At 58.7% G+C, this 18,222-nt stretch overlaps 7 protein-coding genes across 7 annotated transcripts; 3 read left to right on the top strand and 4 right to left on the bottom strand.

Moving 5' to 3' along the window:
- Positions 1 to 12: 12 nt before the first annotated feature.
- On the top strand, positions 13 to 3,330 carry TRAVEDRAFT_61659 (uncharacterized protein). The gene is made up of 12 exons (XM_008034244.1): positions 13 to 389; positions 447 to 516; positions 575 to 677; positions 729 to 776; positions 840 to 887; positions 944 to 1,065; positions 1,124 to 1,146; positions 1,202 to 1,282; positions 1,332 to 1,746; positions 1,800 to 1,875; positions 1,929 to 2,411; positions 2,461 to 3,330. Exons 1-12 carry the CDS (start codon positions 185 to 187, stop codon positions 3,178 to 3,180), a joined length of 2,394 nt encoding a protein of 797 aa, XP_008032435.1. The 5' UTR covers positions 13 to 184; the 3' UTR covers positions 3,181 to 3,330.
- A 95-nt stretch (positions 3,331 to 3,425) lies between these two features.
- On the bottom strand, positions 3,426 to 4,719 carry TRAVEDRAFT_41142 (uncharacterized protein; the record flags this gene model as incomplete). The annotated part of the gene is made up of 5 exons (XM_008033849.1): positions 3,426 to 3,646; positions 3,717 to 4,007; positions 4,071 to 4,187; positions 4,246 to 4,492; positions 4,552 to 4,719. The coding sequence occupies 5 exons, from the start codon at positions 4,717 to 4,719 to the stop codon at positions 3,426 to 3,428; spliced, it is 1,044 nt and encodes a 347-aa protein (XP_008032040.1).
- A 1,824-nt stretch (positions 4,720 to 6,543) lies between these two features.
- Positions 6,544 to 8,202, top strand: TRAVEDRAFT_112364 (MFS general substrate transporter; the record flags this gene model as incomplete). The annotated part of the gene is made up of 5 exons (XM_008034311.1): positions 6,544 to 6,635; positions 6,688 to 6,981; positions 7,037 to 7,249; positions 7,301 to 7,481; positions 7,537 to 8,202. The coding sequence occupies 5 exons, from the start codon at positions 6,544 to 6,546 to the stop codon at positions 8,200 to 8,202; spliced, it is 1,446 nt and encodes a 481-aa protein (XP_008032502.1).
- Positions 8,203 to 8,942: 740 nt separating this feature from the next.
- Positions 8,943 to 9,903, bottom strand: TRAVEDRAFT_41140 (uncharacterized protein; the record flags this gene model as incomplete). Its single annotated transcript, XM_008033848.1, has 3 exons — positions 8,943 to 9,058; positions 9,116 to 9,661; positions 9,723 to 9,903. 3 exons carry the CDS (start codon positions 9,901 to 9,903, stop codon positions 8,943 to 8,945), a joined length of 843 nt encoding a protein of 280 aa, XP_008032039.1.
- Positions 9,904 to 10,880: 977 nt separating this feature from the next.
- TRAVEDRAFT_157425 (uncharacterized protein) lies at positions 10,881 to 13,381 on the top strand (the record flags this gene model as incomplete). The annotated part of the gene is made up of 7 exons (XM_008034310.1): positions 10,881 to 11,105; positions 11,162 to 11,287; positions 11,342 to 11,425; positions 11,486 to 12,081; positions 12,137 to 12,364; positions 12,415 to 12,665; positions 12,717 to 13,381. The coding sequence occupies 7 exons, from the start codon at positions 10,881 to 10,883 to the stop codon at positions 13,379 to 13,381; spliced, it is 2,175 nt and encodes a 724-aa protein (XP_008032501.1).
- A 261-nt stretch (positions 13,382 to 13,642) lies between these two features.
- TRAVEDRAFT_16025 (uncharacterized protein) lies at positions 13,643 to 14,708 on the bottom strand (the record flags this gene model as incomplete). Its single annotated transcript, XM_008033518.1, has 3 exons — positions 13,643 to 14,264; positions 14,307 to 14,378; positions 14,467 to 14,708. 3 exons carry the CDS (start codon positions 14,706 to 14,708, stop codon positions 13,643 to 13,645), a joined length of 936 nt encoding a protein of 311 aa, XP_008031709.1.
- A 1,278-nt stretch (positions 14,709 to 15,986) lies between these two features.
- TRAVEDRAFT_41137 (uncharacterized protein) lies at positions 15,987 to 17,396 on the bottom strand (the record flags this gene model as incomplete). The annotated part of the gene is made up of 2 exons (XM_008033847.1): positions 15,987 to 17,088; positions 17,161 to 17,396. The coding sequence occupies 2 exons, from the start codon at positions 17,394 to 17,396 to the stop codon at positions 15,987 to 15,989; spliced, it is 1,338 nt and encodes a 445-aa protein (XP_008032038.1).
- Positions 17,397 to 18,222: the final 826 nt, after the last annotated feature.

Raw genomic sequence — 18,222 nt, 5'->3', positions numbered from 1 at the left:
CACTCACCTCCTGCTTTCTGGGCTTACCTCCATCCTCTTATCCTGGAAGAGCATCTCAGAAGAGACCATATCTTTCTCGCGAGCCTCTCCTGGTGGTACCAGCGACTGTCGAACACGTTCTGTCTACCCCAGCTGTGCACCGATCGCGACGCGACTGTTTACCCCGCATTCCTGCGCGTTCGTCATGCTGCCCAATACGCCACGCTCTATTGCTGCTCGTGCTCTTCCCCGGATACACAGGGTTCCAACCGGAAGGCTTTCCTCTGCTGCTCTCACACAACATCTACGCCCACCAGCGGGCTCGGCTGCTTGCCGGAGCCTGCCACTTTCGGTCGAGCAGGCGGGGGGCGTTCGTACGCAGTCAAGAGGATTCGCGACTCCCGCGTCAGGTTCGTCCTTACTTGAGTATCTTTGTGTTTCCGTCACGTACCTATGCGGCTGTATAGACAGCTCCTTCACGACATTGCAACCTTCTGCACGCAAACCTCTCTTCGACAAGATACTCATCGCGAACAGGTGACACCAGACTGTCTTTGCTGCCCGCGATGCGTTCCTGACCGCCTGAGGATGCTAGAGGTGAAATCGCATGTCGTGTCATTCGCACCGCCAGAAAGCTAGGTGTCAAGACCGTCGCTGTCTACAGTGAAGTAGATGCGAGCTCGTTGCACGTACAATTGGTCAGTGAAACTGGCGTATACTGCAGCGCGACTCGCTTACCATTGAGACAGGCGGACGAAGCATATTGCATAGGTCCTGCACCGTCGTCTGAGAGTTATGTGCGTATTCGGTGCTACAAGAATCCTGTGTCAGGCCTACAGCCTAATTGTCTCTGTTTCTAGCTCCGTATAGACAAGATTATAGACGTCTGCAAGCGGAGCGGCGCGCAGGTATGATTTCTTCCATCGGTCTTGGTTTCATGTTGATCAACTATAACGGATGGTAGGCTGTGCACCCAGGTTATGGGTTCCTCAGCGAGAATGCCGGATTTGCAGAGCAACTTGCGCGAGAGGGGATTGTCTTTATAGGTCCTCCCGCAAGCGCGATCGTTAGTATGGGCTCTAAGAGGTTCGTGTTCTTTGCAGTTGATATATGCTACGCGTTTGTTGAACGCAGCGGCATTCAGCGAGTCCAAGAACATTATGTCAGGTACGTGATGTAGTACTGAATAGGTAAGTACAGGGCTCACATATTACGACTATAGCTGCTGGAGTGCCAGTGGTACCAGGATACCATGGTACCAACCAGGACCCGGATTTCCTCCAGCAGGAGGCGTCTCGTATCAGTAAGCAGTAGCGTCGTTGAGCGAAAATCCCTGTCTGATGCCTTGACAGGTTATCCTGTTCTAATCAAGGCCGTGCACGGTGGTGGCGGCAAGGGTATGCGTATTGTGAACGCCGCAAGCGAGTTCCACGAAGCACTAGAGTCTGCACAGCGCGAGGCGCGCAAATCGTTCGGCAACGCGGACGTGCTTGTCGAGAAGTACATCGAGCGCCCGCGGCATGTCGAGGTGCAAGTCTTCGCGGATCAGTTGGGGGACTGCGTTAGTTTGTGGGAGCGTGATTGCTCTGTCCAGCGACGGAACCAGAAGATTATCGAGGAGGCGCCTGCCCCGGGGTTGTCACCAGAGTTGAGGGCAGACTTAAGTGCGAAGGCCGTTGCGGCTGCGAAGGCGGTGAACTATGTCGGCGCGGGGACCGTGGAGTTTATCTTCGACAACGACACAGAGAAGTTCTACTTTATGGAGATGTGAGTTTCGCCCAGTGAAATTGTACGCTTATTACTTACTTTTAGGCCTGCAGGAACACACGGTTGCAGGTGGAGCATCCGGTAACAGAAATGATCACCGGTCTTGACCTCGTAGAGTGGCAGCTAGAGGTCAGTCACGTCGTCCTCATTCTCACCCTTAAAGGATCTTGACGCTCGGATAGGTCGCCTCAGGCAACCCGCTACCCCTCGCTCAGTCCTCCATCGCACTCGTTGGCCACGCATTCGAAGCACGCATATACGCTGAAAACCCCCGTAATAACTTCCTCCCTGATTCCGGGCAGCTCCTCTACCTTTCCACACCCGAGCCGACCCACGTTTTTGCGCCTTCCGTCGCAGAGCACAGTCTTGCGTCCCCGTCTGGTAGCAACGAGTTTACCCCGGTCGTCAACGCGTCCGCCGCGCTCGCGCCCGTCGTGCGGCTCGAGCAGGGGTTTGAGCAGGGCGCGCAGATTGGGGTGTTCTACGACCCGATGATCGCGAAGCTCGTTGTACACGGGCGTGACCGGACGGAGGCGCTGCGAATGCTGAGGGGTGCGTTGGAGGAGTACCGGGTCGTGGGCGTTGCGACGAACGTCGAGTTCTTGCGGACACTCGCGGGAAATGAGGCGTTTGTGAGGGCGGAGGTTGAGACAGGTTTCATTCCGGTGAGCCACCATTTTGACTAGCAAATGGTTGTCGCTGAGCGCAAGACAGAAACACTTCGACGAGCTCTTCCCGCCGATCCCGGAGCCGTCGCATGAGGTGCTCGCGCAAGCCGCACTCTTCGTCGTTCTCCGCGACCACCCCGTCCCGACGTCACCATCCCCATGGAGTACACTCGCCTCGCGGCGGTTCGGTGGCGACGTCTACGAGCGCACCATCGCGATCCAGTCCGAGGATACGAGCGCGCCCCCGATGAGTGTGCACGTCCAGTCTCGCCCCGGCGGCCTCTTCGACATCACGACGCACACTGCGTCCGGCACGCACACCTTCCACAGCGTCTCCGCGCACCTCGCGTCCCCGACGACCGTCGCGAGCACGCTCGACGGCGCGCGCCGGCGCACGACGGTCGTCGCGCAGCCGGGCTCGGCGGAGCGCCTGCACGTGTTCGACGGCGCGCGGAAGACGGCGCTCGTGCTGCCGCCCCCGGCGTGGGTGCTCGCGCTCGGGGGCGAGGCGGGCGGTGCGGGGAAGGGCGCGTTGAGGGCGCCGATGCCGAGTGTGGTCGTGGAGGTGCGTGTGGAGGTGGGCGAGCGCGTGGAGGCGGGGCAGCCGGTCGTGGTGCTAGAGAGCATGAAGACGGAGACTGTGTTGAGGGCGCCGGTCGCGGGTGTTGTGAGGGTGGTGGGGTGTGTGAAGGGGGAGATGGTTGAGGAGGGAAGGGAGCTTGTTGATGTGGAGGAGGATGTGGATGCGGAGGGGGCGAAGGTGTGAGTGCCAGTGGGCACGTGTATTGTTGTATGATTGAATTGGTGCTGGATGGACGGCGACGTTGTGCATGCGGGACGGATCGGATGTCTTATATATACTTGTACAGGATAGCAATACATGGAATGAAACCCGACACCGTTGGGTGACTCTGCCGAATCGTGAATGCGCCCCCGTCTGATCAAGAAATATTGTAAGCCGCGATCGCGTTGGCCCTGTGCCCCTTCTCCGATTTTTCGACTGCTCGCTGTTCATCGCCACCACGACCATATCCAGCTGACGACCTTGCGAGCTACTTTGACGACCTTGCGTACAACTACCTCGACGACGACCGCAACAGCAGGGATGACAAAGAAGGCCAGCCAGAATACGCTGCCAGTGAACAAGCGGGCGCCGATGGATTGCAAAACGGAAAACAACCCACCCGTCTGCCCGCCGTATATGCAGCTCTGGGCGAGCGTGGCGAGGCTGCCTGCTCACGCCGCAGGTTCGTTAGCGCGTAAGACAACGAGTCCGAGTCGACGAGGGAAAATGCAACTGACCAGCGGCAACGCCGGCGACGGCGAAGCCGATCCCGTTCAGGATCAACGCGGCGATGGCCATGAAGAGGATGTTGCGCAGCAGCTTTGAGTGGAGGAAGTCCTCCCAGAGGTGCTTGCAGTACTGCTTGAGCTGCGCGGCGACGTGCGTGGCGGACCCGGTGCCGCGGAGGAGCGCGATCCCGCCGTCGAACAGCTCCCAGGCCTGCGTGGCGCTCCCGTCTTCCCCCGCCATGAGGATGTCCCAGGTGGTTTTCAGCCCGGGGGCGCAGAGTCCGAGAGCGCTGAAGATGGCTGTGAGGGGCGTGCCGTGAGCGGATGGAGAGAGGAGGCGCTAGGACGGGCTCGTGGACTGACCGCGGGGCAGGGCGCGCACTTTGGACAGGCTGAGCAGCGAGGCGGCTTCGTACCCCATGCCGGCGCCGCCGACAATCACGGCGGTCAGCCCGAGGCCGATCTCCCAAGTGCGGTGCACTAAGGGTAGCCGATTAGCATCTGATACGTCGACGAGGATGATGCGGAGGGAACTTACTGGCTGTTGCAGAGAGGTAGGCGAGCCTGGGAGATGTGCCGGATGAGTCGTCGTGGAGTGCTGAGCGCGGAGATGAGGCGTGAGGGCCAAAGAGAATAGCTGTGAATGGAGGGCGAGAGATGTGGCCGCCGCCTTTTATCCTGAGGACCTGGCGGAGGAAGGTTCTCTCCACGCGGTTGTAATTTTCGAGGAAGGGTAACTCCTCGTCCGATGCATTGTAAGGGCGAGGTCGGCTTCGCCTGGAATTCTGTCGGCGAACCTGTTGGTGCGGACCGTATGACTGACACGAGGTCGCTTCTAGTTCACATCTGTCGCGCCGTGAGGGCTGGACTGCTGCCCGCTCAGGAAAGAAGAACCCAAAGGGGGTGCGGAGGAACTTGACTGTCGTAGAACGGCACGGGAAGGCCCAGGTATGGCCTCGATGATGTATGCTGGGTGCGCCAATGAGGGGCAGAATGGCCCACGGCGAAACATCAAAACACGCCGTGCGTCCAGATTCGACCGCGAGCGTATGTTGCTGCGGTAAGAAGTCAGATACTTCCTACCGCAGCTACATACACGAGGAAACCATGTTCGCGACGTGAAGAGTCGAAGATAGGACGGCGTCAGAGCGCCGTCATAAGTGCCGGGTTACGTGGCTGCATGAGTGCCACGAGATCGGGTGGGGAACAATCGGGCGATCCTTGCGAATCGTTGCGAATTTGATGGACGGTCGGTTTGTGGGAAGTTGTGGGATCGTCACGGTTAACGAGCCGGGTAGCTGCGCTATAATATGAAAGACGCTATCTGCGTGATAGCAGCAGTGAAGGAGAAACGCTCAGGCTCTAGTTGAAGTTTCGAGTCGGTCACCACTGGCAGCGGGGCTGATAGTTTCGCTGATATGGAAATATGGCTTTAGCAAGGCTTAGGCCTCAGGAAGCAGGATATCATAGACGACCTCTGTATAAACGACTCGCTGCGATAGATGTGGACAAGATACTTGGATTGGCTTAGCGTTTAGAACGATGGCTTACTACTCACCGTGGCCATCGCACCGCCGCGGGTGCGCAGTGTGATGCAACACATTGCAAAAGTAGTAAGCCGTTGCAACCTTCACTGGTGGTTACACACAAGCGCATGGTTGCCAAGACCAGTGACTCGAGATCGGACCCGGCATCTAGAGGTGTATACCTTGAATTCGACGATCATTCCGTTTTTGAACGGAACGCGCAAGCGGCACTCGGAGTACTGGAGCTCTATGTGAGCAAAAAAAAAGTTAAATGTCGCGTGGATTATGGTACAATGATACCTTGTCCTGTAGAATCGACCCACGAGGACCGCTCGAGTTGGAATTTGGGCAGACTCGGACGACGTGTTCCTCCGTAGTTTTGCTTGACAAATCATCCATCGGGCCATAGATGATACGCACCATATGTACAATGCGTTGAAAATGCAAGCTGCTACAGTGAAACGGGATACTGCACGCATCCAGCGAATGCGAGGAGTAGAGCAGGGCAAACCGAAGCGGTTCGAGTTCGGAGGAGGAGCACGGATGCCAAGAGCGGCCGACAGGCACGGAATGCTCACGTGCGCCTATCATTACCGAGACAGCACCGCCACGAAGGGACGCCGATCTATGCCCGATCTCTGTCGCCCATACTTTCCTCTTCTTTCTCTCTCACTCTTCGTCCGCGAAACGCTCACAAAGACGCCGTCTGAGTGAGACGCGATGCTTGGTGTACCTCAGGCTCCAGCAAGGCTCCAGCCACGGCGACTTCTGTCCAGCCCGGGGCCTCGCGGGGTGCGGCTCCGGGCCCGCCGACGCGAGCGGACGCAGCGGGATAAATATTCGGGCGGAGCAACCTATGAAGCCAAAAGAGGGAAAGACCCAACTGGAGCACTCCTCGATCTCCCGTTCGACGCGCTCCCTCGCCCTCTCTTCCAGCCACTTGACAAATTCACGATGACCATCATCCCTCCTACCGCCTCTCCACCATCGCCGACACACACGCACTCAGCTCCCGTACCCGGCATGGCTCTAGAATCTTCATACTTAATCCCCGGGTGACCGGAAAGCCTTTTCTTTGCGTCTCCCATCCCGCCCTCGCTTCCATCTATTCCTGAGCCATGGCTGCTCCCCACCATCCACCCGTGTACACGCAAGACGACACACAACATGTCGAGCGGGCGAGCTCCCGCACTCCCACCGCGGTCGATACGAGCGATCGTGCAGAAGACGACGATATAAACCTGCAATTTGAGCACGAGGCCTACGGACCTGCAGAGGGCGAGAAGGCGCTCGATTCGTTCGAGGTGATCATGGGTCCAGACGACCCCGACAACCCAAAGACGTGGTCGCGTCCATATCGTTGGTATGTTACAATGTTGTCCGCTGTGCTTGTCTTGAATGCGTACGTTTCGTTATTCTGTTACTGCCGTCCGTACCGCTCACCGCCATTGCAGAACGTTTGCCTCTTCCGCGCCATCAGGAATTGTCCCCCAACTGATGGCGAAGTTCTCCTTCGGCACCGAAGTTGCCACTCTCACTATCGCGCTCTTTGTCGCCGGCTACTGCGTCGGACCGCTCCTCTGGGGTCCTCTCTCTGAGCAGTACGGACGAAAGCCCGTCTTCCTGATCAGTTTCACTGCATATACCGGCTTCCAAGTAGGATGCGCGCTCTCGCAAAACACGGCTTCCATTCTCATCTTCCGGTTCCTCGGCGGAGTGTTCGCCGCCGCACCATTGGCAAATAGCGGGTACGTATTCTTGTCTGAGTTCCGGAATTCATGGGTTGCTGACTTGCCCACGCAGTGCTGTCATGTCGGACGTCTGGGACGCGGACACGCGAGGCAAGGCGATGGCTCTCTTTGCCCTCGCACCTTTCGCGGGCCCTACCATCGGCCCTACAGTGAGCGGCTTCATGGCCGTAGCCGGCGTATCGTGGCGTTGGGTCTTCTGGCTGTTGACGATGTTCGCCGGGACATGCCTCGTCCTGGTCATTTTCACTCTGCCGGAGACTTACGCGTGAGTACACATATTGCGGGTTTGTGTCCTCTGCTGACTGATTTCTCGCAGTCCCGCTATTCTGGTGAAACGCGCGCAGAGACTGCGTAAGGAGACTGGCGACGATCGCTACTGGGCACCGCTCGAGAGGAACACGATGACTTGGGCGCAGCGGACGAAGCACGTCCTTGGCCGCCCGTTCATCATCCTTTTCCGCGAGCCCATGCTCTTGGTCATCACTCTGTACATGAGTGTACGTTGGATTCACCTTTTCCCGCCCGCATTCAGTACTGACGCGTTTCCTACAGTTCATCTACGGCGTGGTTTACCTGCTCTTTGAGGCGTACCCGATCGTCTTCACGCGCGGACACCACTTCAACGCGGGCATCTCCGGGCTCATGTTCCTGCCGATCTTCCTCGGCGCGGTCTGCGCCGTGATCACCTACCTGCTCATCTTCAACCCGCGCTACCACCGCGCGATGGCCGACTTCGCGCCCCACCCCGTCCCGCCCGAGTACCGCATGGAGGTGTGCATGTACGCCGCGCCCATCTACACCATCTCCTTCTTCTGGTTCGGCTGGACGTCGTACCCCTCGGTCTCGTACTGGGCCCCACTCATGGCCGGGTTCCCGATGGGCTTCGCGATCATCTGGCTGTTCCTGGGCCTGTTCAACTACACGATCGACGCGTACCTATTCGTCGCGGCGAGCGCGCTGTCGAGCATGACGGTCGTGCGGAGCCTGTTCGGCGCGGGCTTCCCGCTGTTCGCGACGCAGATGTACGAGACGCTGAACCCGCGCTGGGCGTCGACGCTGCTCGGGTGCTTGGCGCTGATCATGACCCCAATTCCGTTTGTGTTGAGGCGGTATGGGCACAAGTTGAGGAGAAGGAGCAAGTACTCGCCGACGGGCAATCTGCCGCATAAGCCGCCGAGGAAGGAGGCGGAGAAAGCCGCTAAGGAGGCGGAGGTGTAGGGGCTGTGGTGGACGTTGATTTTGGGTCGGTTTCTTTCATTCTTCGTGGTTTACAGGCATCGAGTTACGAGTCGTCGCCGCTGCATCATTAGTCTCACCATACCATAGTAGTCCATCCCTAGATGCGTCACTAGTACTGAGCCCCTCATCACTACATCCCGCCCCTCCCTTATATCTCTGCATCATCTCTCCCCTCGCATATATGTTTTATAGCTCTCTAGTCAACCGAGTCGTATTGGCCGGTGTCGCTAACCTACATAGCTAGTATCGTATCGAACAGATTCGTGCTGCTGCACATCGTTGTGTACGATTACCAAATCTGCCATCGCGCGGACTCGCGCCTAAATATAACGCGTACATATGGTGCGGAATCCGGATCGCAGTATCGCGTCTGCGACCTAAACTTACGCCTACGAGCGGTACCGAGCGTCATTCGCCTCCGCGCTCGGTTCCTCGAAACTTTCCTGGGACCTGGGTTTTCAGAAGGACACAGCCACCAAGAGGGTGGACCCCTGTTCTGGGGCCGTACAGAAGAAGCTTCGGACCCGACGATCGAGAAGACGCCGCGGGAGATGTGGCGGCGGCGTAGTCCGGGAAGTGTAAGAAGGGCGCGCTTTTGCGTAAGCGCAGCGAGGATTATATATAGAGATGATGCGTGTCCAGTACAGTGATTGTCCGTTGAGTGGATGCGAGCGACAGAAGCGACACGGAAGAGCGAGAAATGGAAGACGGCGCGCAGCCTAAGACAGGCTTGGCGCGTGCGCAGAACTCCGCCCGGTGGGGAACGAGTCTAGTGAGGGGGAACGCGGCTGACCTGTCTTGGATGAGAGGAGAGGGTAGGGATCCGAGTCCAGATCTGCGCGCGAGACGGTCAGGTGCGGTTACGATGAGGGAGTGACAAAACGGGGCTGACCGAACTCGCCCTCTAGCATGTCGCTGGCCTTCGCGGGCGCGTAGAAGAATGCCCTACCGCCATTCCGCCGTGGGCGAACGTAGAGGTACCAAACCGCGTAGGAGATGAGGGAGAGCAGGACGACACCACCAATGGTCCCACCGACGATGGCCGCGACCGGCGGCCCGCGCTCCTTCTGCTGTGCGACTTTGAGCTGGTTGATAAGATTCTGGATCTGCTGCTGCTTCGCCGCGTCGGCCCCAGAGGCGGCGTCGATGCTTGCGGACGAGCTTGCGTTGTAGGCTTGTGCGACGTCTTGCACTGGGAAGTACGCGAGGACATCAAGGATGAAGGGGAATTCGGGGGACGCGTCGTCGACGGTGATGGAGAGCTTGTGCGCCCCGGCAGAGATGGGCCCCGCGGAGAAGAAGGCGTCGCCGGCGGTGCGCGCGGCGGATGCGCGCGTGGGCGGCTGGTCGTCGAGGGTGATGGTCACGTTTGGGAGCGTCTGGTTGGCATTTGCGGGGAGGGTCGCGGGAAGGGTCGACGCTGCGAGGAGCGCGATTCCTGGTAGGTTCGAGGGAGATTAGGTTGTGGATAATCAAATAGGGAGATAGAGGGGACGGACCTGTGAAGTCGAAGGAGAGGGTGGAGCCGGGTTGGCCTGCGTAGGCGGCATCGCTGGTAGTGTTGCTGTTGAGGCCGCTCCTAGGTATCAGCTGCCACGTATCGTCGTATGCAATGCTGGAGTCGTTAGAGGCTATCAGGTTGATGCTGATACCGTTCACGGTCACGTTGAGTTCGGTCATAGGAGGGTTTCAGATAGCGCTATAGGAGGTGTGCGGGTAGGGGAGAGAGGGAAAGAGAGGGAAGGTGACCTCGACATTGAGGGGGCCCGCCGTGCAATGAGACCGGGCTTGCGGTTGACGCCTCGGGTTGCATGGGCGCGCCGGACGAAGATTTCTGACTATTCGCGGGAGCGGGCCTGTTGCTTGATATCAAATTGGAAGCGTAATGGGAGTAAACATAGCGTAGGATGCGGTGCAGTGGGATTGATCCTCGGAGTGGACGTGTAAGACCCGATGGGAGCTCAAAGGCCATTTGGGTGGCTAGAGTATATAGAGGTCTCTGTTGGTCTTTGAAGTAAGTGCATTGGAATAATAAGGGTAGAGAATTTGGTGTGTTTACGAGTTGTTGGAGATGCGACTGGCCATGTCGGGTTGCGTGGAGATGACTGCCCGAGCCTGTGGCCGAAGGAGATGATCTCAGATCTCAGACATGTACCTTTTAGTCGACTGTGTATAGAGCAAACATAAAGACACTTGGCAGGATCGTCTGAAGTAAAGACAAGTGTCCCATTTCGATCCCGAGCTGTGGAAGAGATGATGGCGGTGGTGGATGGATGATGGCCCAATTCGGAAGAGTGCGGCAGACGCCGATAAATATAGACGCCACCGCGTCATTAGATGTCAAGGTGGAGATCGGAGATCCAGCGTACTTAACCTCCCTCCAACAACTCCAACCATGGCCCACAGCTGCGCACGCCCACCACGACCGCACAAACGACGAACATATCATGAACAACGACCACCCACATCCGTCTGCACACGAACAACATCCGGAAGTCGCCGGGCCCACCACCGTCGCACCTAGCTCTTCAACTCGGATGGCCGCGGCACACGACCCTCCTTCGCCTACCACCACCGTCTTCACAGACTCGTCTGCCCACTCGGCTACCACGGACGCGACCGATGTCGACACGCCTCCCATTCCATCAGAGTCCGTGATGAAGCCCCTCCCGGACACTCCGCAGCAGGACCCGCACTCCGCCAACCCCGTCGACTTGGTCGCCCAGGGCACCTCCATGCCCCCTTCCTCCCGTGTCACCTCAGAACTCGACGACCCGGAGGTAAAGGACCTCGGATGGAGACAAGACTCCGTCCGCGCGCCCTCTCTCATACAGGGCATCACCAATGATGACCTCTTCATGATCGTTAGGCGGTTCAACAAGGTACGTTGCCCTTGCATGCTCTGCGCAATTTTTCACCCATACTCATCCTATATCAGCAAGTCCAACATGTCAGGGCAGTACCGGACCCTCCTCCTGGTTTCCTTGACCTCGAGATTTCCGAGGACGAAGAATTCTCCCCAGACAAGCTGCGCGCGAACATCGAGAGGCTCTACATGACGGTGGTAAGTCCGTTTGCTTGGCATGTCCTTAGGGTATGCACTCACCGCGTGCTGTAGATTATCGGCATGGCTGCGTTCGGAAAGCATATAGCCAGACTTCGTTCATGGAACGAACCCAGGCGGACCGCGAAGTTCTGCGTGGTACGTTCTCATGTGAAATTATCTCATGACGGCTGAAGCTGACTATATGCGCATTCATAGGCCTATTTCGCTGCATGGTATCTCTCTCTGCTCCCCGCATTGCTTATATGCACGCTCCTCGTCCTCATTTTCCACCCTGAATATCGCGCGAAGCTCTTCCCACCCGCACCGCTCGCAGCCGTCAGCGCCACTACTGGAAATCTGCAAGTGCCTCGGGCGGGTACCCTCGGTTCCAAGGATTCCTTGTCCGGCGCACCCGAAGCGCACCAGGGTGAGGCCGTCGAACAGGAAGCCTCGCACTTCGTCGCCGCTCTTGGTGCCGTCGGAGCTGGGACGCTCATGGGCCAGGGCGGCTCTCCGAAGCGCAAGCACGGAGAAGCACGCGCAGACGAGAAGGGCGACGCGGAGGGTGAGATGGAGACCGAGACGGACCAGGCTGAAGGCACGAGTGACGACTCGATCGCGGGTGGTTTGCCGGACCCTAGTGATCTCGTGCTGCACGCGAAGAACGTGAAGGACACGGCGAACAGCGACGGGGTTCACGATCCGGCGGCGGATGTTGCGAAGAAGAGCGTCGAGGGCGCGATGTGGGAGAAGATGCGGCCCGTTATGCGCATCCTTGCTGATATCGCTGATACTTGGGAGCGCTTTGGAAAGTACGTGCGAGCCGGTGTCGAGTTTAGTGGCCGGTGTTAATTGTGAATCTCACAGCGCGATCGAACCCGTCCCGCCGTTCCCGAAGTACGCAGCGCGTCTGCGTCTGGCTGGCGTCCTGGCGCCTCTGCTGCCGGTTTCGCTTTTCGTACCTGCTCGACTTGTCGTTCATGGCACTTCGTTCGCCCTCGGCGTCGCGTTCTTTGGGAAACCTGTGATCTCACAATTCACGGCCAAGTTCACGCACCGCTTCCCCCACTGGCGTCGGTTCGTCGAGCTCAGGAGGTTCGCATCTCTGCATTTCTGCTCAAGTCATCCTGCTGACCTTTTTTAAGGGCACTACTCAAGGGCGTGCCAACGAACGCGCAGCTCACGCTCACTCTCCTCAGGGTCGCAGAGCAAGCCAAGGCGCCGCTGCCACCTCCGCCCGTCGCGCGCGCTCATCATACAGCAGACGCCGTGGACGCTGCGAACCCTGCTCCCGCTCACTCTCAAGAGGCAGCTGACGCTGTTAAGGAGCACGACTTCGCGTTCGATACGGAAGGCTACGAGGTCGAGGGCGTGGACCCCAACCACGACGACGCAGGTACAGACGGAGAAGTCACCGACGGAGAAAGCGTGGAGGGCGACGACGCAGGCGACGACGCAGGCGACACACCAAAGAAGAAAAAAGCGGGCAGCAAGGTGCTAGGGCTCATCAAGAAGACGGCGCACACAGGCGTGAGCGGTGTGCTCGGCATGGACCGCCTGAAAGCCAAAATCGGGAACGAGCACGCGAAGCGCCGCCTCGGCGCAGTCGCGCCCCCGCCCGACAAGGCGGACACCGCTGCGGCCGCCCCGCCGCAGACCGCGCAGGAGAGGGCTGACGCGAAGGCGCGCGCGGAGGCGGCGCTGCGGCGCGAGGGCCCGACGAGCTTCTCCGCGCGCGTGAAGGGGCGCAAGGGCCGGCTGCTGCTCGTGACGGGCGCGGCGTCGCCGTGTCTTGCGTGGGTCCCGGAGAAGCCGCTGCTGGCGGCGCTGAGCGGGCCGTCGAAGATCCCCGGGCGGGGCGGGGACGAGGCGGGGGGCTTGCCTGCGGAGTTTACGATTGGGGTCGGGGATGTGGTGTCGGTGCGGAAGCTGGGCGGGTTTGGGTGGAAGGGACGGTTGGTGGTGGGGTGGGCGACGGGAAGGGATGTCGTGGATGGGCTAGAGGTTGTGGATCGGCTGGGGGGACGGAGGGTGTTTACGGCGATCAAGGGAAGGGATGAGCTGTTTAATCGGGTGGTGGCGATTGGGAGGCAGAGCTGGGAGTGTTTGTAGGTGCGCGGGGTGCGCTTTGTAGCGAGTAGCATTAAATCTGTATCAGTGACCGTGCATGTAGCGTGTATAGAATCTATCTGTATTGGTATATGTGGACAGGGAGGGAGGAGTGTGAGGGAAGAGATTGCGGCGCGACTGCAAACGGGGAGACGTGGTGGCGGTGCCCTATTCGTACTTGATCCTGGACCACCACGAGGTACGTTGCTCTACAAACAGGTGAGTCAACCTTCGCTGACCGATGTCCTTACTACGGTAAGCATCTCAAAACGGCGCGCTCTCGAAGTAGTACGGATTCCCGAGCCCTCCCGAGAAGTAGTTGGACGTAAGGTACGTGACCCGTCGTTCGGCTTCCGCACGCGGATTCTTCGTCCGCGAGCTCCGCTGGCTCGTGCGCTGTTGCTGCTCCTTCTCCCCGGGGCCATTCTCGCCCTGAGGCGTCTGGTCGGAGGAGTCCGCGCTCGCGCTCGCGCCGGAGCTGGTGTCGGCAGAGTCAGCAGAGTCGGAGTCGTCGCGGTGTGCGGCCACGTTGCGGACGGTTGCCATTGTGCCGTCTGTGAGGGTGGTTTCTACGCCGGACGCATGTGCCTGTGGTGTGTCGTTGGTGACCTGTGGTGAGGCCCGATCCGAGTTGATCTCGACCAGGGCGATGCGCTCGGGGTCGGGTGGTCTTGGTGAATGAGGGGAGGAGGATATGGAGGTGACAGAGGACTCGGAAGGTGTGGAAGAAGTAAACTCCGTGGTGGCGGTAGATGCAGCGGACACGATATGTAGATCCTGCGGAGCATCGACCATCGGCGAACGCCGGGGTGGCAGAGATCGCGCAGGGGGCGGCGGAAGATTGTATAGGTGCGTGCACATGGTTTCGATGTCCTTTTGGAGATGACTGCACTGGCGTAGGAGTATCGTGCGGTCCGGGTGCACGTACTTGCTGAAGATCCCCGGCATCGAAGACCATTTCTGGACGGCCAGGCGCAGGTCGATGGCATCGTTGTCTAGCCTGACGATTTGGACGCCGCGGCCAGTCAGCGGGTTGCGCGTGCGGGGGTGCGAGCGAAGCCGGGTAAGGAGCGGGCGTGCTCACTTACTCTGTGAGGCGGCGCCGGTAACTGTCCGCATCCTCCGCGCCCTCTCGCCTTTCCGCTCCCGAGAGGTATCCGCCCCGCTCGAGGTCATCGATGAGTGCGCGCGTGCTGGCGAGGGCATCTTGGACCTCGCGCAGACGGCCAGGGGGCTGACGTCGCGCGACGGTCTTCTTCCCGGCATTGCAGAGCCCGGATAAGCTCAAGATGCCAAACACGAGGCCGATGATTTCGATGGCAGATGGCATGCTGGCTAGGAATTTGACTGGGTGGTTCGGAGTCGAGAGGTGACACTGCGTGTGGTCGAGGTGACGGTGGGTGGTGTTGGACATATCATCACGGCGGTATACAACCCCGACATATATTGCACAGCGGGTCCTATACAGCAGAGCCTGAGAGACTGCTTCTGTAAGTATTCCGAACACGAGGATCACGTACTCCTCCAAGTTCTAGTGCGTAAGCCGATGCAGGGCGATGCGCGATGTACGTACTGCGCTGCATTATCTTCTAGACATCGCGCATCCAGTCCCACGACAGGATTAGCACAGGGGGTGACAGACACTGCCTCTTCCTAGCTTCTCGTGAACAGTGCGTCGTTGATTCTGATATTCAATGTGGACCAGGTACTGACACTGGCTCGTGCCCAACGTTGGTGTGGCTCACAGTACTCATATGCTCGATCTCCCGGATCCACGACACAGGCCCAAATACAAGCGCGACCACATATACCCACCCTCGCCTTCGCTAGGATGCGCGTCCGAGCGTGTTAGCCGCTCCGTGCACAGTACAAGCGCAAGACCCGCGTCCGATGCAGATACTGCTAAACTAGTACCGTTGTCACATTCAATTCGCGCTGTACGATAAATATCTTCTGGTCCATTCCGCAGGACGCTGTCCGTCACTGAAAAACATTATACATAAGACCGCCCTGCTACCAGCCTTGCCATCAAATCCTCGATCGACGTGTGCGCCCATTGTCGGACTTTTAAAGTGCGCATCGCGAGGGCAAAATCCTCGAGATTCCCTCGAGAGTCCCTCGAAATTGCCCTCGAATCAACCTCGCCTAGCCTCGCGTAACCCTCGCATCACCCACAAGAGGCATCGTGAGGACAAAAACATCTCGCGAGGCCTCGCGAGGCATCCCGATCATTTGTACCACCCCGCGAGGCGCCTTTCGAAAAGTCCGACAATGAGGTAGCATTTGCCGCTTCCACCCGCAGTGACTGCGTGCGCCCGTAGGCGCTGACAGGGTCCTCGCGAGCGCATTGTAAGGACTCCTCCGAGTTCTCCTAGGGATGTCCGCGGTGTCGGCAGTAGGGTTGCCTCGGCGTAGTTGTGTTTCCAGCCTGAGTGCTCGATCGGAGGGCAGATGCCGCCATCGCGGGGGGCTTGGGGGTCACGTACTAGGCTGATGTACAGGGGGACGTTGGTCATACTCGATAGCCGGAGAGTGGGTGCGAATGATAGAGAGGATGTCAGTGCGATAGAGAGGTGAAGACGCAACATCAGGCCACAGCGGATGCCTGCTATCGTGAGGTTGGTCGTGTAGTAGTGGGGTTGGTCGTGTAGTATATGATTGATCCGGTATAGGCAGCGCAGGCACTCGCCCGACTGTACTCTTCCATGGTCAGGCGCTTGAGTGACTCCACCTGGCGTTCGCCGTAATCGGGGACGAGGTCTTCCCCGCCCAATATTCTGCTGTGTAGTTCTGGTATATCATGAAACGAGAAAATCCTGAAGCCCTTGTGCGGTCCCGAGTCAAGGTGTGTCCGACGGCCCTTTCTTCTGACGGTGCTTGTGCCTTGTGTCAGGTGTGTTTCCACGCCTGAAGCGTGTGTCTGTTGCTCGTTTACGACTGCAACACCTAGGGTGGTTTCCGAAGCGGGCATCTCCTCCACCTCCTGCGACCTCATATCATCGAGGGACTCAGTCTGTATATCCTCTTCTGCGGATGCAGAATCGGACGTGGACTCCGGGATCGAGGATGGACTGGCCGAAGAGGCGCGTGAGACGGGCTCGGGAAGTGTCGTATCTTCCACCTTCTGCCTCTCTGCTTCGAGAGCTACCGTGTGCACATCTTGTTCTGTGGACGCATGATCGAGTGCAGCCTCCGAGACGGAAGATGCACTGGCGGGTGAGGAGTTTGAGTCGGGTTCGGTAGACGTCGATCTGTGCTCCGAGTCATGCGCGGTCGCGGTAGGCTGAGGCGTAATTTCAGTCTGCGTCAGCTGGCTCTCCTGCGGCGTGAAGCGCTGCACTTTGAGGCGCTGATAGGTTTTGGGGGGTCGCGCGAGGGCGTCGAGCTCAACGACGTTCCACGAGGACAGATTCGTGGACGGAGATGAAGACAGTAAGGGGGAGGGCTCGAGGGTATCAGTGGAGTTTGAGGATACGGAGTTGCTCGTGGAGAGTGTCGATAAGAGACTTGTGCGCGAGAGTTCAGCGTGTTTGACCGAAGACACCGGCGGATCCTGGTGACGGAGCCCGTCCCGCAGCGTGGCGATGCGCTTGAGGAGATCACTGCAGCTGCACCGGAGCTCTTTGAACGTCGGATGCATGAACCGCTTCCAGCCTAGGGCCGTCCAGTGATCAACCTCCAACCAGAGATCCCTATACCGTCGTCTCAGCCTGTACGAGTCGATCTATCAGTCAACGTCTCGAGAATGAACGTCCTGCCGCACGCGGTTGGATGATACGCACTTGGCGATGCCCTGACGCGCCTTCACTGCCCTCTCCTCGGTGATTTTCTCGCCGTCTACGAGCATCTGCACGTGTGCGAGGGCCTCCACGAGGGCTTCGTCGACTTCCTGCAGGCGGGCGTGGGGTAGACGGCTCCTGATGAGCTGCATCAAACTGGTGGCCATGGCGGCCATGATGAAGCCAAGGATGCCGAACACGAAGTCTGCGACATTGAGGTTATCTATCGTCGAGAGCATGAGGTCCGCGAGACTTCTGGCGATGTTCGCGATCGAGGTGTGCAGTGGTATATGGCGAAGTGCAAGGGGCGCCAGTCCAGTTGAGGGTGCAGACGATCGTGTGGGGCGTGCTGCACTATCGATTTATCGTACTTTTAGCATGGGCTGCGGGAGTTTAAGAAGCCATGGTATGTTCTGAACACGAGGGAGCGTGAGCGTATGTCGTTATAGGGCGATGCGATGCGAGTACGCACCTGACTTTTAGCGGCTTCGTCCAGAGCGCTGCACAGGTATAGTTGTAAGCCCGAGCGCACGTGAAGGGGCGGCTATGCACGCTTGAGGCCATTCTCAGAGAGTCGGATGTAATGGAAGCTACAGCTTCACCGACGCTGAGTATCACGAGCAGGAGGTATCTCGATAACGGAGTTTTGTCATAGCATACACGGTTCTCGAGTATATTTGCCTCACAGCGGGGATGAGGCGAGAGGCGCCTCTCGAGAGTCAAGAGATCAGGAAAAAAAACATAGTCAGACGAACGAGTAAACAGTCGGCCGCGGAGTATGCCACGCATCATGGCAAGGTGTCAATGACGAGTGCACACCTGACACCTTTGGGTCGGCTGGAGTCGAATGTTGAAGCTCTGAAGCGTTGGAGGTGGCCAGTGAATGAGCGTCACGGTGCTGGCATTGGCGGCGCTTCGGGAAAGATCCCCACTGTCTGGTATGCGTATGTTCACGTACATATTCAGCGCCGCGGTGCGTCGCGAGGTCTAGATGGTAGGGACGAGGTTGGGCGCAGTGGAGTGGTGGACGTTGGCAACTTGAAGGTGTGCGGCGGTCGGGCGAAC

This window comes from Trametes versicolor, assembly GCF_000271585.1.
Source record: "Trametes versicolor FP-101664 SS1 unplaced genomic scaffold TRAVEscaffold_1, whole genome shotgun sequence".
Taxonomy (NCBI): Eukaryota; Fungi; Basidiomycota; class Agaricomycetes; order Polyporales; family Polyporaceae; genus Trametes; species Trametes versicolor.
This window is presented reverse-complemented; position numbering and strand designations above follow the sequence as displayed.